The sequence below is a fragment of the Ochlerotatus camptorhynchus genome, unplaced genomic scaffold (assembly GCF_037179485.1).
Source record: "Ochlerotatus camptorhynchus isolate MF236.1 unplaced genomic scaffold, CSIRO-AGI_Acam_v1.1 ptg000066l, whole genome shotgun sequence".
NCBI lineage: Eukaryota > Metazoa > Arthropoda > Insecta > Diptera > Culicidae > Ochlerotatus > Ochlerotatus camptorhynchus.
This window is the reverse complement of record NW_027040556.1, coordinates 651,426-670,443: the sequence shown is the minus strand read 5'-3', so window position 1 is coordinate 670,443 and position 19,018 is coordinate 651,426. Positions and strand designations below refer to the sequence as shown.

The window sequence follows — 19,018 nt, the reverse complement described above, 5'->3', positions numbered from 1 at the left end:
AATAGTGGATCTGCCGCAACGTAAAGATTTGGTCCGTTGTCGATCGCCCGTCCACAAAACCGGCTTGATAACTTCCCACAAATCTGCTTGCTAGCGGCGATAAACGGCGAAAGATGATCTGGGAAAGCACTTTGTAAGCCGCGTTAAGAATAGTGATCGCTCGATAGTTCTCACATTCTAGTTTGTCGCCTTTTTTATACTACTGGTCATATTACTCCCTTTTTCCACTCCTCCGGTAGCTGTTCTATATCCCAAATCCTGACTATCAGTCGGTGCAGACAAGTGGCCAACTTATCTGGGCCCATTAGGATAAGTTCCGCTCCGATACCATCTTTCCCAGCTGCTTTGTTGTTCTTAAGCTGTCGGATAGCATCCTTAACTTCACCTATCGTGGGAGCTGACATGTCCCCCTCATCCGCTGTACCGACGAAGCCATTCCTCTTGCCGCCTTGATCCTCCGCCTCGGCGCCGTTCAGATGTTCATCGTAGTGCTGATTCCACCTTTCAATCACCTCACGTTCGTCCGTTGAGATACGCGCTTCCTTATTCCGACACATTTCGGCTAGCGGCACAAAGCCTTGGTGGGATGCGTTGAGTTTCTTGTAGAACTTGCGTGTTTCTTGAGAACGATACAGCTGTTCCATTTCTTCGCACTCCAGCTCTTCCCAGGCGGCGCTTCTTATCCCGGAAAAGATGGGTTTGCTGTCTTCGCTTCTGTTTATATCGCTCCACATTATTAGCGAATTTGTTTATTATTCAGTTCCAACCTGGATCGGGTATCAAGATCGGCTCTGCTTGTTTTCTGACAAACGTCAGTTTGATCGTTTGTTTTTAAAACCTACCTCAGGTTCAGGTTCGCACTGACAAAAAGTTCGGTTTCACATCATTCAGTCCATTCCGCTCCACGAACCCAACGGCGCCTTCAGCAGCGCTGTTAATGGCTGCTTTCACGTTGCTCCAGCAGTCCTCAAGAGCGGCTTCGGTGAGCTCTCTCTGTGAGCTGCGACGCGGCATTGCACGTACTCAGTTGCGACTTCGGGCAGCTTCAGTCGCTCCAGTTTGTACCGTGGCGGGCGTCGGTACCGAATGTTGTTGGCAACGGAAAGTTTTTGGCGCACCTTGATCATTAGAAGGTAGTGGTCCGAATCGATATTTGCGCCGCGATAGGTCCTGACGTCGATAATGTCCGAGAAGTGCCTTCAGTCGATCAAAACGTGGTCGATTTGCGATTCTGTCTGCTGCGGTGATCTCCAGGTGTACCGATATGGGAGGCTATGTTGGAAGTAGGTACTACGTATGGCCATGTTCTTAGAGGCGGCGAAATCGATGAGTCTAAGGCCGTTAGCGTTCGTTAGCTGGTGAGCGCTGAACTTTCCTATAACCGGTCTGAATTTCTCCTCCTGGCCGACCTGAGCGTTAAGATCACCGATGACGATTTTGACGTATGGCTTGGGCAGCTGTCGTATTCCCGTTCCAGCTGCGCGTAAAAAGCGTCTTTATCGTCATCGTCACTTGCTAAGTGAGGGCTGTGCACGTTGATTATGCTGACATTGAAGAAACGGCCTTTGATCCTCAATTTGCACATTCTGCTAGCGATTGGCCACCACCCAATCACGCGCCTCTGCATTTCGCCCATCACGATGAAAGCTGTACCCAGCTCATGTGTATTGCCACAGCTCTGGTAGATGGTATAACCATCCCTATACGTATGTACGGACGATCCCTTCCAGCAAACCTCCAGCAGCGCTACATTGTCGAACTTGCGGACCCTCAATCAATCGGAAAGAATGCGGGTACTTCCCAAGAAATTGAGAGACTTGCAGTTCCATGTTCCGAGTTTCCAATCGTTAGTCCGTTACCGTTGCTTGGGTCGATGCCGATTGTTCCGGTCCGTATTTACATTGCTTGCTTCCTGTACTTTTATTTTTTTTACTGCTGGCTTGTAGGGCCTGCACCAACTCCCGTTGTTTCGCCGGGGGACGCTGGCACCAGGACGTTGATCAGCCCACCCTGGCACCAGGACGTTGATCAGCCGCTCCTAACATGGAGAACAGACAGCCGTTTTGAGCCGCACCTCCATGGTGAACAGACGCTCGAAGACTGCACTCTCCGGAGAGAGGAGTCCCCCCTTTCCTGTCAGCATACGACCAAGGTCCCACCAGGATTGGTTACCCGATCTTCCCTATGGTTACTCGTACCCTAGTCGGTAACGTGGGGAGGTAGGGATATGAGGCTAAGCACCGCTAGTGGGTTTATACCTGCAGATACGCGAAGTATCAATGGTACGCATTGTCCAGCCGTTTACCAGTTATCCCAGTTTACCACACTCAATGTAACACACACTAACACCATAGAGGTAACTCTAAGACCACTGGGTTCCGAAGAAAATCATTATTATTTTTGGCTCACTCAGTACCAGAACAACGGTCCCAAGCAGTCCCAAGCTATTTCACTCACCCCTGCATGTTCTGCATGAATCCACACACCCCTGATGTTATCTGTCAAACTTTCATAGCGAATCAAAACAAACATAGTGTAGTAATAGAATTTCAACTAGAATAGGGTACGTTAATCGTTTGCTTGGGACCAATAGGCTACTAAAGTGGTGAGCCAATTTAAAATCGTTAGTTTCGTATTGATTGTTGCTAACACGCACACTACTTTACTATCACTCTGCTACGAATCTAATGTCGTTTTCGTTTTTACTACACTACACCGGTGTAGTGTAAGCAGCAATAAGCGCGAGTCACTGACAACTCCTCATCATTTGTTTGTAAACAAAGGTGCAACCGATAGCTACACCCTGAAATGTTTCGGTGTTCGGAGCTACACCGCAAAAACGAAAACGACTGTCCTTTATTTAACGTCGGTCTCTGTTCCGCAATCTAGTGCCAATCACCGACGGACATCGATTGCCATCCATTGACGGCAATCGAATGTGCAGGAAGGCAGCTTCCACACCTGCGTAGGATATCGCACCCATTCAACAACACATGGGCCGGGACCAACGGCTTTACTTCCCTTCCGAAGGAAGACGTGACCAGAGATGTTTATGCCTCAGAAAAATCCCACCGACCTCGACTGGGATTGATAAAATCCTTTCCCGAACGGTTTGCTGATTTTCTTTCATCTCGACAGGAATCTCACTGACAACTGCACAACTGAGCGGATGTAAACAATACACTTTAAAGAGAAATTTGGCAACATTTGGCGACATAAAACTGAATAAAGATCATTCCATAATTGTCATCCTTTTGAAACGCACGCGTATTTTTCTCCATTGTCCAAGCCAGCCACTCTGCACCAGGTTATGTAAAAGTGAAAAGTTCGTGGTATATGCGTCCAGAAATCGAAGTTTTCGCGTGTTTTTTTTTCGACCGATTTTTTGCGTGTGCGATGGAAGGAAATCGATTCTCCAGGCAAAAGCTGGGGAATACCAATTACCCGACGTGGCGCTTCAAAGTCGAACTGCTGCTCGTTCGAGAGGAGCTCTGGCGCTACGTGGATCCGTGTGTGAAGCCTGAAGATGAACCCGACGCGACGTGGAACGCGGGAGATCGGCCTACTTATTGAAGATAACCAGCACGGGCTGATCCGCGCGTCACGAACGGCCAAAGACGCCTGGACGGCGTTGCAAAACCACCACTAAAAGACGAGCCTGATGTCAAAAGTGTCGCTGCATTTACGCATTTACGACAAGCGCTTTACCGACGGCGATGACATGGCGGAGCATTTATTCGAGATGGAGGAGTTATTTCCGCGTTTGGGGCGTTTGCCAAGGAACTCGCGGAGAATCTCACTGTCGCGATGATTTTGAGAAGCCTCCCCTCTTCGTACGATACCCTCACAACCGCTCTCGAAAGCCGATCGGATGACGACCTCACGCTGGAGCTAGTCAAAAGGAAGCTCCTAGACGAGGCAGCAAAGCGACAGGGTGCTGGCTCAAGCTCGGTGCTGCGGGTCGGCCATGACAGCAAGAAGAAGAAGAAGAAGAAGCTAATTGAATGCCACTATTGTCAAAAGCTGGGGCATAAACAAAAGGAGTGTCCAAAGTTCGCCCGTGATTCGGAAAAGGAACCTCAACAAGGAAAAGCCACCAGCAATAAGGAAACAGTTTCGTTCACGCTAGCTGCAGGAGGAGCATCGGATGGTGAAGTTGTCAAGCCGTGGGTCGTCGATTCCGGTGCTACAAGGCACACCGTAGCGGATCGGAAGCTTTTCCGGGAATTACGTGAAAGCGAAGTTAAGTTCGTCAACCTGGCGGACGGGAAACAAGCGGAGGTGCGCGGTGAAGGCTGCTACGTCGTCGAGTGCGCCGACGAGCATAGGCATCGTCGTGAAATGGACATCAGCTTTGCGCTCTACACCCCCACCCTCTCGATGAACCTGCTTTCCGTGGCCACCCGTGCAAAAGGGTTCAGTGTTTTTACCATGGCTAGCATGGAGGTTCCCTCGAAGAACTATGTTTGCACCTTTTGTCGTCCGATTGTTGGTGATGACTGATGAGCCGCCGGAAGCGGTTTTGAAGCTAGCCGAAGCTTCCCGAAGAGCGGAAGCAGCAAGACGGGCGGAAGCCGGTAACGATAGCAGAGAGGGGAGTTCTAGGGGCCGATCTCGTGGCAGAGCTCCGATTGAATCGGATGATTAAGATTCTGAAGAGTCAGATGCATCGACGACCAAACGCAAATCTCAGAAAAGACGAACCACAATAGGCAGTGACGACAGCGATTCCGATCTGGTTTCTAAACGAAAGAAACCAACGTCGAAGCGACGGCTGTCCACGTCTTCGTCTAGTTCTTCCTCGTTCGTTTCTTCGAATGGCGAAGAAATCAGTCTGGAGGAACTGGTCAAGAAGATTCCACTGCCACGAGGAATTTCCGTCGAAAAATTGCTTCGAGTTGGCTATAGTTGAAATCGAACACGGTAGACGATCCGGCGGAGGATGCTTCGTCTTCATTCTCCGAAGAAGTCAACGATTTGATCTTTTCCGAGCTGAGCTTCTCGAGCCTTACGACCGGTCCAACAACCGATTTCAACTATCGTGTGAAGTTAAACGAAAAGCAGCGCCGAAAATCGGTGGTAGAATTGCAGTCGATCAAAGAGGTCATCCGTTCCGACACGGACACGCTAACGGATGCCTCGGTGGGACAGGAGATCTTGGTTGGAACAAAAAACGTTTGACAGGCATTTGTTGATGTTTCATTGACGAAGAAATTTGTGAAAAGTTTTTCTCGATTGATAGCCGCATCCCGAAATTACGGATCATGGAACTTGAGAAAAGAAAATTAATTGTGCACAAACATCTAGAGAACCCTTCGTGGTCTGTCTCAAAAATAGCAAAAGTGTTAAAATTCCCAAAGTCAACGGTGAGTCTTGTAATCAAACGTTACAAGGATACTCTGAGTGTGGATAGAGCACAGTGCATCTATCATAAAAGTGGCACTAGGGACAAAGAGCTGAGGAGAAAGGTGTTGAGGTACGTGAAAAGCAACCCAGGTGTCTCCATACGTGATTTGGCAAAGAAATACGATTCCAACTTTTCCACCGTGCGTAACATCCTTCCAAGAGAAGGATAGAAGTCTTTTTGTACCAGTAAACATCCGAATCACTCCCTGAAACAAAATATAGTGGCCAAAAAACCGAGCACGATTACTATACGAACGAGTTTTGACGAAATGTGATGGCTGTATTTTAATGGATGACGAAACATATGTCAAAATGGATTATAAACAAATCCCCGGACGAAAATTTTACCTGGCAACTGGTCGTGGGGATGTCCCTTATAGATATAAATTTGTTTTTGCTGATAAGTTTGCTCGGAAACTAATGATTTGGCAAGGAATCTGCAGTTGTGGCCTTAAAACCAAGGTTTTCATCACATCTCACACAATGACGTCGAAGGTTTACATTTATGAGTGTCTGAAAAACCGGATTTTACCCTTCATTCGGCAACACAAGACCAACGTTATGTTTTGGCCGGATCTAGCCAGCTGCCACTACTCTAAGGAGGTACTAGAATGGTATGCTGCAAACAATGTTAATTTCGTCGCCAAAGAGATTAATCCTCCGAATTGCCCTGAGTTCAGACCGACCGGAAAATATTGGGCAATTGTCAAGCGAATACTTCGAGGATGAGGTAAAGAAGTGACAAATGCACAACAAATGCGTTTAAAGTGGAATATGTTCGCCGGTACAGTGTCACCAGCGACTGTGCAAATCATGATGGCATCGATCACAAGTAAAGTGCGACAGTTCGTTGGAAACGGTGAAATGCAATAACTTGTTATATATCGTTTGAAAGCTGAATAAATACCCTTTTGTTTGACGTTTTGATCAACCGTGTATGTTGTTTAATTCTTGACTTATGATCACTTGAATGCGTCCAAATTTACTTTGAATCGGGCTTTAGAGCAGGTGTGTTTTAAATAATCTAGCACCAATAGGTCAAAAAGTTTTGAGGCTGCATATAAAGCAGCGATACCACATACCACGGTAGTTGAACACCGACTGCTTATTGCCTTTTTTGAAGACAGGGAAAACAAAAGAATCCTTCCAGCAGTCGGGAAAGATACCAGAATCTAAAGAGAGGTTGAAGATGGATGCTAAAGGTGCGGCCAGCACTCCAATACAGTTCTTAATAACCGCGGAAGGGATTCCATCAGGGCCAGATTTCAGAAGCTCTTGGGATTTGCTTTGAATTTAGTTTGTAGATGGCGCTGATGGGCTTGATAAAGCTGTTTGTTGAGCCGCTTACACTGTTTGTTAACGAGGTTGTACTTCCTCTTCGATGCATCCGTTCGAAGTTTACAAAATGTCTTCAGGGCAGCTCGTTTGGACTAGAAATACTCAGAGGGAGAGATAGGCGGAGAAAACAAAATACAATTCGGCAGCAGCGATTTGTTCCTAAATTATCTTGCAACCCTTGCTAGAAGCTAACATTTCAAATGACTTGTATTTTTGATTCGATTTAGGTGCAACATAATAATTGATTGCATCGCAATATTTTGCACATTTCTTGGTGCCATTCGTTAACCGGCGAAGATCAATTCATCAATAGAGTTAGAATATTGTTTTTGATTCCAAAAACTAGTTGAATTAGAGAAGCACACAAAACATAAAGGTGATTGGATTTCTGTTCGATTGCAATACTCTCAAATTGATTCTAGTAAGAATAAGCAAAAGTCTAATTGGAATGTTCGATTGGCTCAGATTATGACAGTTCATTTGGCTCAAAACATTCTCTCCGCCCATCTCTTCTATTCCTCTGAGTATTTCTAGTATATACCTCTGTGGTAAGTCATCAGAACTCTCGTATCTGGAGTCCTTTTTGATTGGGTCGTATGTAACAAATGTAAACAAATTGACATTTTAATGCTACCAGACACTACTCTACTTACTCTTACTATAGGCAAAATTTGCGACCGCTACCTCATTTCTGTTTCATTTTATTGTCAAAAAACAATTCGTCGTATGTGCCAACTGACCAAAACATAGCTCAATTTTACATACGACACCTAACTTCTAAGGGGGTGTCAATCGTCGTATGTAACAAACTTGACAGAAGCGCAAAAACTGTACATAAGACCTGTTGTTTTTTTCCTAATAAAAGTGCAAATTTTACAAATATTCAATGTTAAACGGTTGGGGGTGGTCTATCAAATGATAACTACGGTTTTTGTGAGTAATTACTCATAATAATACATTTTTAAACCGCTAAAAAGCGCACGGTCGAATGTAAAAACACGGCATGCAAAAGGTCGTATAATATTTATTGGTTAAAAAACGTTTGATTTTCAACAGAAACGTTATCAATAACTTACTCATTTGATAGCAACACTCCTGAGATGTTAGTTAATGGGAATTTTGAAAGAATTATCGTTCTCATTGAAAATAGAAACAATTTTTAGTTCACGAGAACAAAACACCCCGTCTTTCTAATTGACATAAATGCACTAGCGTGCACAGGAATCTTGTTAAGGAGGGGCAATTTTTTTTATGGTTCATTTAATCTGGGGATGGGGAGTACTCCAAAGTTTCCCTACTGTTCAATCTAGCTAATTTTATATATGTTTTGCTCCGGTGGTGGTTCATCTTCTTCAATGCAAACTACTTCAGACAGCCAATGGAAATTGGAAATTTAATCCCATCGACGATATCGATGAAGATCGGTTTGTCATTACATTGTGCAACGACGTTATCATGTCATTTTGAATACGGTACTTGTGTACTGGCTATTTTTGGCTATTTCCGCCAAGTGTTTTTCCAGCACAGGATCGTAGTTAGCCACCAACTGGGTGACACGCTTTCCGCTCCTTCCGAATGTCCACAAAGTGGTCGGCCACCTTTGCAAAGTATGCGCACAATATTGATGAAAAGTTCCATTATAGATCGATTCTGTAGCCGCTTTGCCTCTCTAGCATCAATCATAGCTGTTTTTTGGTGGTCCAGCTCTTCATCGATACCCTTCCAGGTTTTGAAATTTTTCAACGCTTCCATACTACCAACATGGGTATCACTGCCATTGTGTTTGTCCAGCAACTCGGTCACTTTCTTCCAATTTTTGAACCCTGTACAAACTTATTTTTTTTTTTGCCAAAATTCCAACAGCCGAGCAGTTCTGCAATTTATTTTGCTGAGATTCAGAAAAACAATTGCCGAAACTCAGCTAACGAATAACATTTTGCTGAGATGTCAGCTAACAAACAGGTAGTATGCAGAGATATCAACAAAAGTATATGCCGAGGTAATCGGCTGTTGGAGATTTTACTAGATTAAGTGTGTAGGAATCATACAACTTGGATCGCCCGAAAAGATCGCTAGCATAATATTTTTGTGTATAATTTGCTATGAAAATCCAGAATAACATTGAAAATAGTTTTTAAAGTTTCTAGGATTTCTTGCAAGTTTAAGTTACAGTTCGATTAATATTTTGATAGAAAAATGTTGTAATAATGTTTTGCGTCATGCTCTTCTTTAGAGGTTAAAAATATAAACCAAAGAAAATGTATTCTTCAAGGTACTGGTATCATCTTTTAATCAATAACCTTTCTGAAATTTTGTGCAGTACGTTTTTGTATATTTTGAAGGCATCGTTACAGTTTATGTTTGACTTAGTCAAGGTTTATTAAGCCCTTATATGCTGTTGTAGTTACACTTTACTCTAACCGTTGCGAGTACGTTGAACTTGGCCATTTTCAACGAAAATTTGAGTTTTATTTTTTTTTTCAAATTTTGACCTAAATGCCAAGGCTTTAAAGGTTTAAAAAATATGTAACGATTGGAACAAAAGCGCACAAAACTTTTTTGACAAGCTAGTACAGGATTGTTAACGGAATGACGACGGAATGATGATATAAAGGACAAACCCGAATTTATTGCAACGCACATAAACAGCTGTGACTTTTTAACCTCGGTAACAAATGACTTGAAATTTTCAGAGAAGATTTTTACACGATTTTTTAGTGAGACAACATTCGACCAGGGTTCAATGGCAAACTAATACCCTCTTTTCAAATAGGGAATCCAAAAGCTGTCTTCAAACTTTGTACAGTTGCGAAAAAGTCTATCCTCAGAATTCCTTCAGGTTCTTTTAGAAGTTTTTAGAACTCTATGAACTCTTTTGAAATTCTTCTCAGAAGTCCTCATGAATTATTTTTAGAACTCTTCTTGACTTTTACTCAGCACACCTTGGAACTGAAATTCCCTTAGAGTTTCAGAAGAATTTCCTCAGTATTATCCAGAAATTATTCCCGGAATGAGCTCGGAATTATCGGTTCTCCTTTGCCATTTTATTCAAAATCCCCTTGGAATTGCACTCAAAATATAATTTTCTCGGTATTCTTTTCGAAATTATATTGGAACTATCTACAGGATTAACTAACCATTACCCGCTAAATTTTCTTGGAATACTTCCCAGAAATCCTTTGGACTGTCCTCAGAATTCAATATCCTTGAAATTCTTGTCGGAATAATTTAGAACTTTTTTTTTTCAGTTCACCATGGAACTGAAATTCCCCTAAAGTTTCAGAAGAATTTCCTCTGTATTCTCAAGAAATTTTTCCCAAAATGAGCTTTAAATTATCCCCGGAATTTCCTTGAAATTTTCCCCAACATCCCTTTGGAATTTCATTTAAAATTTGATTCTCTCGGTATTCTTTTCGAAATTATCTTAGAACTGTCTGCAGGATTCACTAGAAATTATTCGCAGAATTTTCATGGAATCATCCCCAGAAATCATTTCTTTTATAACTTTCCTCAGAACTCAATACCCTTGAGGTTCTTCTCGGAAGTCAAGTTTAAATTGTCCGACCATTCACCAAATCGTTGTAGTTTTTCTACCAGAAATGTTCAATAAAGCTTGCGACTTCATTCATCAGAACTGTGCAATTTGTACATAAGGAATTTTCAATTCAGCTTAATCTTACACCAGAAATTTTCAATACAAACTTGCCCCCATCAAATGTCAACTGACCAGTACGATGCAAATTTTCCACCGGTTATCTTCTATCTATCTATCTATCTATCTATCTATATATTTAAAAATGAATTTCTGTCTGTCTGTCTGTCTGACCCTTATAGACTCGGAAACTACTGAACCGATTGCCGTGAAAATTTGTATACAGGGGTTTTTGGGGCCGTGGAAGGTTCTTATGATGGTTCGAGACCCCTCCCCCTTCTGTAAGGGGGGGGGGCTCCCATACAAATGAAACAGAAATTTCTGCATAACTCGAGAACTAATCAAGCAAATGGAACCAAATTAGGCATGTGGGGGCGAGTGTGGGGGGTATAAGGAGATAATCATAGGGGGTAGCCCCTTAGATAATAGGGGGGGGGGGGGGCTACGTACAATATAGCATGCTTTTTTTTAAATCGGCGCATTAACTCAAGCTAATATTGAATCCCGAGCAAGACCGGGCACACTCAGCTAGTGTTCAATAAAAATTACTTCTCCAATCATCTGATTAGTGCAGATTTCCTTTTTCCATTTTCCACCAGACATTTTCAATATAGCTTGCATCTCCTATCATCAGAATGTTGCAGGTTTTCCACCAAATAAAGCTTGCCCATATTTTCATATTTTGAGAATGTTCAGTAAATCAGCTTCCCTCCAATCATCAGAATGGTGCAAATTTTTAGACCAGAAATTATTATTAAAGTTTGTATCTCTATTCAGCAGAAGGATGCAAATTTAAGACCAAAATTTTTCCAAAAAGCTTGCCCATCCGTTCACCAGAACGGTACAGATTTTCCACCAGAAATTTTCAATTTAGCTAAAATTTACGAATGTTTTATACCTGAATTTGTTGCCTGTATCTCTTCTAATAAAAAAGTTATACCCAAATATAGTAAAAAATATGAACAAATTCAAATTGATTTTATACGAGCTTAAAAAATAACATACCTCCAATTTTGTCATATTATTGAGAATAACATACGCCCTTTCAAATGCCGTAAAAAAACTTTTTTTTTTGTTTGCCCCAACCAGAGATATTAACATTCGAAACGTGCATATTTTTAGTATAAAAACGTCAATAACTCTTGATCGGCGAAAGATATTGACAAACTTTGTGAAGCAAAAATTTGCGCCTTCTTAAGATCTAAAAGTTATCTAGAGACACCTTTGCTGAGAAATTCTAAATAAGAAAACTAGAGCAAAAAAACTGTTTTTTTTAAGAGCCACCCTAACTCAACTCAAGAAAATAGCTCTAAATCGGCCAATTTAATAGATACAAAAAAGTTAATTTCAACAATGTTGCTTGAAATTAGCTCATCTATAACTTTGCCTAAGAATGTATACCTTAACTTATTCAAACAAAAAAGTTAGATTTTTGATTTTAATGATAATAGGAACCACCCTAGAATTCATTGTCATAAAAATGAGGGCCTAACTATAAGGAACAACTTTGTAGAAGAAACTTTTAGTCTAAAGTTTCAATTTCAGGCTCAAAACATATCATTCCACCTAAATCTGCATTCTGGACCACTGTGCAGTGAGAGTAAGTTTTTAAACTTTTATTTTCATTATTTATCTAGAGAATTTTATCTTAAAATTTCAGGTTTGATTTGGGAAGTTTTGGGAACTTTGTTTCGCAAAGATGTTTCGAAAAATCGTAGAACAAGTTCAAAGCCTTTCCTGAAGTTTGGAGAAGGTCATGGATGTCCTGAGTTCTTGATTGAACTGAGAGAACTTGGAAAAAATAATTATGAAACTTGAAAGTAGTTGATGAAACTTCGTAGAAGTTAAGAAGCGAAGAAAAGGAATGTTTGTAGATGTTCAAGGAACACTAGGGCAAACTTTCTGCCCCTCATGATTTATTTTGCGGGCGAATGCCTAATTTAATCTTCAACGTATAGCTTTTTCCGAGTAGTGAACAAATTCTTGTAAAAAAAATTATGTGTTTATTGAGTCACATCATATGAACCCATTGCTTCTGTAAATATGACTCAGAACTGATTCTGAAGGAGCTGATTCGGGCTCCGCAAACGGTAATATGACTCTCGAAGAAATCTGAGAGGAGCATTACTTGCGTGTCATATGCAAGTTTTTCTCCAGAAATCGATTCCAGTGAACCCGGAATGAACTCATGATCGTTCTATCTGATATGGATCATATGATCTCCAATTTGGGAGTAGGCCAGATTAGAAAAATTGCTTGCTTTCTTGACGCAAATTGAAGTGAACCAAATACAATCAGCAATTAAATATTACATCAATGGCCAAATAAATAAACTCGGTCAACTGCAAACAATGTAATGCATCAACAAATAGCTGGTCAAATAATCACTTTGTAGAGTCTGGCCAAATATTTTCCAAATATCAGACAAGTGTAATGGTTTAGGCAAACAAATATGACAAGAAGCATCATTTGGTAAAACTTAACGAGTCAAATATTTGTCGTGTGGGCAAACAGTGTGATACCATCCTAAGGCATAACAAAGTTGACAACTGGACAAAGATAAAATAGAAAACCACGGATTTGTAAACAGGAGGATGACTTACAAATCGTTTGCTTTACATTCTTCATCAATTGACCAAGGCTCTGGACAGCGATTCAAATGTTACATTTCACGAGCACTGTATTAGGTACCCTGATATGTTTAACCATTAAATATTTATTATTATTTTTTAAGTTGTTAAAATGTGCAAATCAAATTACTTCAGGTATGCATAACGCTTACAGAATAAATCACATAAATCACTAGATTTTTTTCCTAGCTGATTTGAACGCAGCTGTATGTTAGATCTCTTTTGACAAATCTTATGAGGCCATAGCTCATTCAATATTGATAGTGATAACCCATGTTCGGCACTTATCAGCTGTTAAGATTCGTCGAAAAAATGGCCTAGCACAAGCCTTAATCCACGTTTCTAATGCATAGAATATTTTTCACTTACATGCGTCATAACTGAGTCACCAATTACTATGCATAATTGAACATCAGCAAACGCAATGGTAAACGAAAATGATCAAATGTTTAGGACATTAGGTATTATAATACCCCGATCAACAAACAGCAGGACCGATTCTAAACTTTCTCCGCGCGCGCCGTTTGTTTTGGTCTCCCACCCGCACATACCTATTACTGTAACAGTGTATATAAACTAACCATCACATGACCCTGAACCGAATCTCGCAAAAAGAAACATTAGATATAAGAAGAAGCTGTTTTCCATTGTTGTTGTTCCTGTGCTCGTTGGGTAAATATCCACCAACAAAAGAAGAGCAGAACGCTCGTCTAGCGTTAATTATTCACTCCATCGCACCCGACCGACCGTCGTCGTCGTCGTCGTCGTTGAGCGTGTAAATTGTATATGTTTCATCCACCAGCTCTCAGTTTGCAATGTAAACAGATGCAGTGTACCTACCTGCTGCCCCCGCGGATGCCACCCGCACTGCCACTGCCCCCGCCACCGACGCCGTCGGTCGGCACGTATTATCCTCGTTCAGTTCCAAATCATCCAGCACCTTGTCGATATCCACCAGATCCATTTTGAAGGTTGCCTCCTATGACGATTTTCCTCCGCTTTCAGAGACGATTCCGTCCGGAGACACACGCACACAATACCGCGGTCCGCGAGTTACTACGTTTCGACAGTGCGATGCGCTAGCTTCCTTATGGAATGCATCGGCAAGCAGCCAAGATGGGGAAGCAAAGCACTAATTCTGCTTAGAAGATGACGACGAACGGACAAGAGCTCGGAAGGAAAATTGCACTTTTCGATTATCACTGCCAGCGTTGCTTCTTCTTGGGTGTTATCGCAATCGAACGGCTAGGCAATCCGATAATGGTGTTATCATTTTCCGTTCTAATTACATCGCGGCATTTGCAGAGCTTCGACCGGAACTATGAACCACGCACTTTACGACGGGTTTTACGGGCAGAATTTGATTCGAGACAATGTTTTTTGCCCAGGACAAAACCGAAACATGCAGAACGGAAAAAAAATCACTGCGCTGCAAATTCTTCCACAAAAGTTTTGACGTTCACGATCACGACTTTGATGACATTGTGATGAATTTTCGAAAAGGTTGCCGAAGAGGGAGGGACGAAGAGCGGGTCTGATGGTTTGACATTTATAAAGGAGCTGAACATTTACTGAGGCATTGCTTGTTGTGTCCAAAAGAGCGCGAGTTTCGACAGTGACGTACAGATGGCTGCGCGACAGGAACTCAAAAAAGGAACACGGCCGATGAGATCAACTCAAAATTTAGTAGTTTTTTACTCGAATTAATTATATGATTTGAGTAGTAACTATAGTGAAGATCCGAGAGATGTCGCCCCTTCAGTGGTAGGAAAATCATTTTTGAAGTATGGAGAATATAAGAAAATCCCCGATTTGTGACTAAACATGCTTTCACGGAAGGAAACAAATAAACGAGTGTTTACCTTATCAATATTGGAAGATTTCACGAGCAAACGACATCTAAGCGGCACTGGTGTGCTTGTGATGATCGAATCAAAATTTATGTCAAACCGCCCACAAATTTGTTATCAAGTATAAGAAAAATACTTTTTGGTACTCAAATAGTGGACATTGATGTGAATTTCTAACTGAAAGCGGTTAAAAAACGTTTTTTTTTCTAAACGATGGTAAGTAAATTAGTCAAAGGTATGCAGTGTAACTTGAATTTATTGGGTGTTATTTTTAGGAAGGAGGAAAGCCTACTCGGTCTGCTGTTCCCGGTTGTAGGACACAAGATGAGACCAGAATGTTTACTGCTCCCGGAAGGACTGACAAATTTTTCAAGAAGTGGTGCGATTTCATCAATCTCGCACTATATTTGACTTAATTGATCTTGTTTTTCAGTTTCTGAGAGATTTTATGTGTCAATTCACAGGGTTTGGACCAAATCAGAAACTAGTCACTTCCCTAGGGGTTCCTGAAAGATGCCTAGAAGTAAGAAAAGTGGTCCTGGGCACATTATTTGACTTCCATTGACCTTTGTTTTGAAATCTAATGTGATTTGCTATGTGGTGCATGATGGGTTTTGGATTAAATCAGAAACTGACCATTTTCTTGGAGGTGCCCGGAACATATCCGATAGGGGTCAACATGATTCTGTGCACTATATTTGACTACCATTGATATTGCTTTTGAAATCTAATGTGATTTGATGTGTCACATGATGACTTTTGGACCAAGTCAGAAACTGGCTACTTCCCTGGAAGTTTCCAGAACATGCCCGGAAGTGGCCAAGGTGGTCCTGGGTACTTTATTTGATTACCAATACGCATGTGATTTGATGTGTCGCATGATAGGTTTGCAATCTCCAGAACCGGTTGACGGAATCCAAAATTATTCAATAGCGTTCAATGGGACCACAGTACCTTTCATTTGGCGCTAGTTGTGTCCAATTCGGTGCAGCGGTTGCTGAGAAGCATGAGCGTATTCTTTTCGTTACACACATGAACACACACATACATTTTCCGATGTCATTGAGCTGAGCCGATTGGTATAAAAAACTCGGCCTTCCGAGCCTCGGATCGCAAGTTGGTTTCCCAAGCGGTGTATATATACCCTTCAAAAACAACAACAAAAATCCAGCAGAACAGAAGCGTCCGGATGTTTCCCTTGTGATCCTTTCGCAGCTGCGACGACAGGGCCGGCAGCAACAGCAGCACCGATAGCGCGATATATCGCTCTAGCTCTAGTTGGAACTACACCAATGTCAACAGCAGTCGATTGTTCCGCCCACGTTTCTTAGGCTGTGTTCCATTTGGCGAATTTTTACTTACCTGACAGATGGAAATTTTTCAAACAAACCTGCTATTGTACCAGACTTATTTCTGGCAAACAAGTAATCAATTTTGACGCACACGTTCTCGAAAATCGGCCGATCAACAACAGAGGGATTTTCGAACATCTTAATTTTTTTTTTCGAAGTGTTAAATTTAAGTGAAAATTCACCAAATGGAGCACAGCCTTAGAAAATCGAGGAACTAAATCGGTTTGTTTTGCAGAAAAAACCCCAACAACGAAACAAAACAACACAAAATCTCGAGTGCGATAGCTGTCAAACTAGTTTGGAACAGTGCTTACCTTGATCCAAATTCAATTAAAAATAGAGCGAGAACTATACTGGTTTAAAAAAATTACATTTTAGAACTAGTCTAAAACAAAATATAGACCACCAGTGCAAGGGCTCGGTCTTGGTCTGTTCCAAATTTTTAGACCAAACCAACCAATTGGATCGCCGCTAAAGATGCCCTGAGTATGAATACAAATTGAAGTAATGTTTGTGTTTTGGATACTCGTAGAATGGTAATTTACCTGAAGCAGATCCGTACTTAAAATCCGTATGTTGTATTTCCACTTTCCTGAACCGGTCAATGAAAATGCTGACGGCTTTTCCTCCGGACAAGCAGAAAAAGCAACACCAACGATGGAAGAAAGCACTGCGTTTGACAAGCAACGTGCCAAATGCTTGCTTGAGCGTGTGCCCGTGGCATTTTAAACCAGCGATGTATTAACCGGTAAATATCCGGAACACTGACCAAGAGCTTAGTAATTAACTAGGTATTTTGCATATCACATGTCCGGCGTCGAAAACGCAGCTACCCTCGCGGATTGGTCGGACGGAATCAGCTACATAGTCCAGTATGTCCACTAGAAGAATGCTGGTTTTGATTTCCTCCCGGCCATCAGCTGAAATTCAAAACAAACATCACATATCCCCACTTCGACTTGCAAACATTTTTTGAAGGCATTATAAGAAGGAAAATCCTGGGTAAATCGCATCAACAATGTATTTCACTTGTGACAATATTGAATTCTTACCTGTGGATGTCATTATTTTATTCGGGAAAAGATTTTAATGTACCGTAAATTCAAGTTTCGTTTTGCGGACCGTGGAAACTAATGCGGGAATCGAAGAAACATCCTCTGTTCACTAGTTCTTATTTCCACACACACGGATAGAAATCTCATTATACCTTTTGGCAAATTTCTATTGCTGATTATTCATAAAATGTATAAGTCAACTTGCAAAAAGTTAATGAAGATCATGTGTCAAATGAAATGTATAAGCGGTCACACATACCTTTTATGCATTCTTATAGGACCTATGTGGTTTGTCTTAAGGAATGTATAAGGCTGATGTTTTGGCAAAAATGTATAAGTGAAACACATGAAGAAAATAATTGATTTTCGTTTCGTGCACAGAGTTTGCATTTGCATTGCAATGCTTCATTTTCAAAATAAAAGCATTTTAAGATTGCACTCGTATACCTCTCCGTGGAAAATTTTGAAACCATCATCACTCTCATAGTTCTTCTATTCTCCACGAGTGCCAACTTTGATTTGCCAATAGACTGAGTGAATCCAATCTTGACTATTCTCATATTCGGTCATTTTTTCCTGGAAGTGCACTCAGGAAAATTTACTTAGCGCTGGTTTCTTGTACTTTTTGCAATTTAACTCAAATTTGGATTGATCTCATTAGCCGTACACATTTCTCAGTCGGTAAAGTAGGACAAACGAAAGAGAACTACTGGGCCATTTTAAATCCCTTTATTTTGCTTAATAAAAAACGTATTCACCTTAAAAATAAATAATTATTATTATTCTCTCCAACCGCAGCATCATCGGTCCGTTCCGGCATATAGCTGATTCGTGTCACCGATTACCATTAGCGCCAGCTTGATATTGGCTCTGGTTTCCACGCTTTTATCCCGGATCACATCGGCCTGTTTGGTGAGCACCTTGATCTTCATGTCCACAAATTTCAGCGCTTCATCCAGGGTGAACTCCAGAAAGTGCTTCAGTCCTATGTCCACCAAAATCCGGTCCACTCGGTCCGTCTTGCCTTTCATGAAGAAGTTTCCACCGATATTGACTTGCGTTTTGAACCCCTCGGCCGCGTTTTCCTGGATGTTTTCGATCATGTTCTTCAGCTGGACGTATTCCATGATTTCGCCGTTCATGTGGCTCAGCTGTTGGTCGTACAGTTTCAAATCCTCCCGCAGGAAGTCGTTGACGAAGCTTTCGATATTCTCCGGTGCTAGCCGGTTCTGATGTACCACGGCTGGAGTCATTGTTGTGGAATATCACTGAGAACTTGCGTTCGGAAAAATAGGCGATCAGAAGTTCTGGCAAACAAACTCGCGGTTTCTCTCGATTTAAATTTGTTTAGTAAACAAAGCACATGATGTGTCAAACATATGGTCCAGCTATTTGAAAAGGTCGTTAAAAAACTATCACATTCTATTAAAATCATATAAGTTATTGCTGCCATAGCATCAGTTACATCAAATGATTCAATTCTTTGATTATGCTTATTTATGAATGTAATCTTACCTGATCATAGCATATAAATGTGATTCATGGATTATAAAACCAATTCGAGTAAATTTCTACTAAAGCCCTTTTAAGTATATATAACTGGACCATGCCGAGGGAAAAGACATCTGCAACGCCCAACCTGCAAGCGTCAAGTAGTATCTCTAGACACCACTAGAGGCGCGTGTTAAATATTCGTGTGAGTAATAATTTGAGACACAGGTAGAGCAGTGTGTAT

The 19,018-nt window shown here is 41.4% G+C and overlaps 2 protein-coding genes across 2 annotated transcripts in view; both read right to left on the bottom strand.

The window, feature by feature from the left end:
- Positions 1-14,476, bottom strand: part of Sara (Smad anchor for receptor activation) — a 37,893-nt gene extending 23,417 nt beyond the window's left edge. The window contains exon 1 of the mRNA XM_065216657.1: positions 13,867-14,476. Coding sequence (XP_065072729.1) covers positions 13,867-13,990 — 124 coding nt within the window. The 5' untranslated portion in view covers positions 13,991-14,476. The remainder of the gene's footprint in view (positions 1-13,866) is intronic.
- Positions 14,477-18,040: 3,564 nt separating this feature from the next.
- Uxt (Uxt prefoldin-like subunit) lies at positions 18,041-18,583 on the bottom strand. Its single transcript, XM_065216639.1, has one exon. The coding sequence runs from the start codon at positions 18,534-18,536 to the stop codon at positions 18,084-18,086; it is 453 nt and encodes a 150-aa protein (XP_065072711.1). The 5' UTR covers positions 18,537-18,583; the 3' UTR covers positions 18,041-18,083.
- Positions 18,584-19,018: the final 435 nt, after the last annotated feature.

Coding starts and splice junctions, on each gene's coding strand:
- Uxt (XM_065216639.1), bottom strand. CDS start 18,536: ATGACTCCAGCCGTGGTACATCAGAACCGGCTAGCACCGGAGAATATC.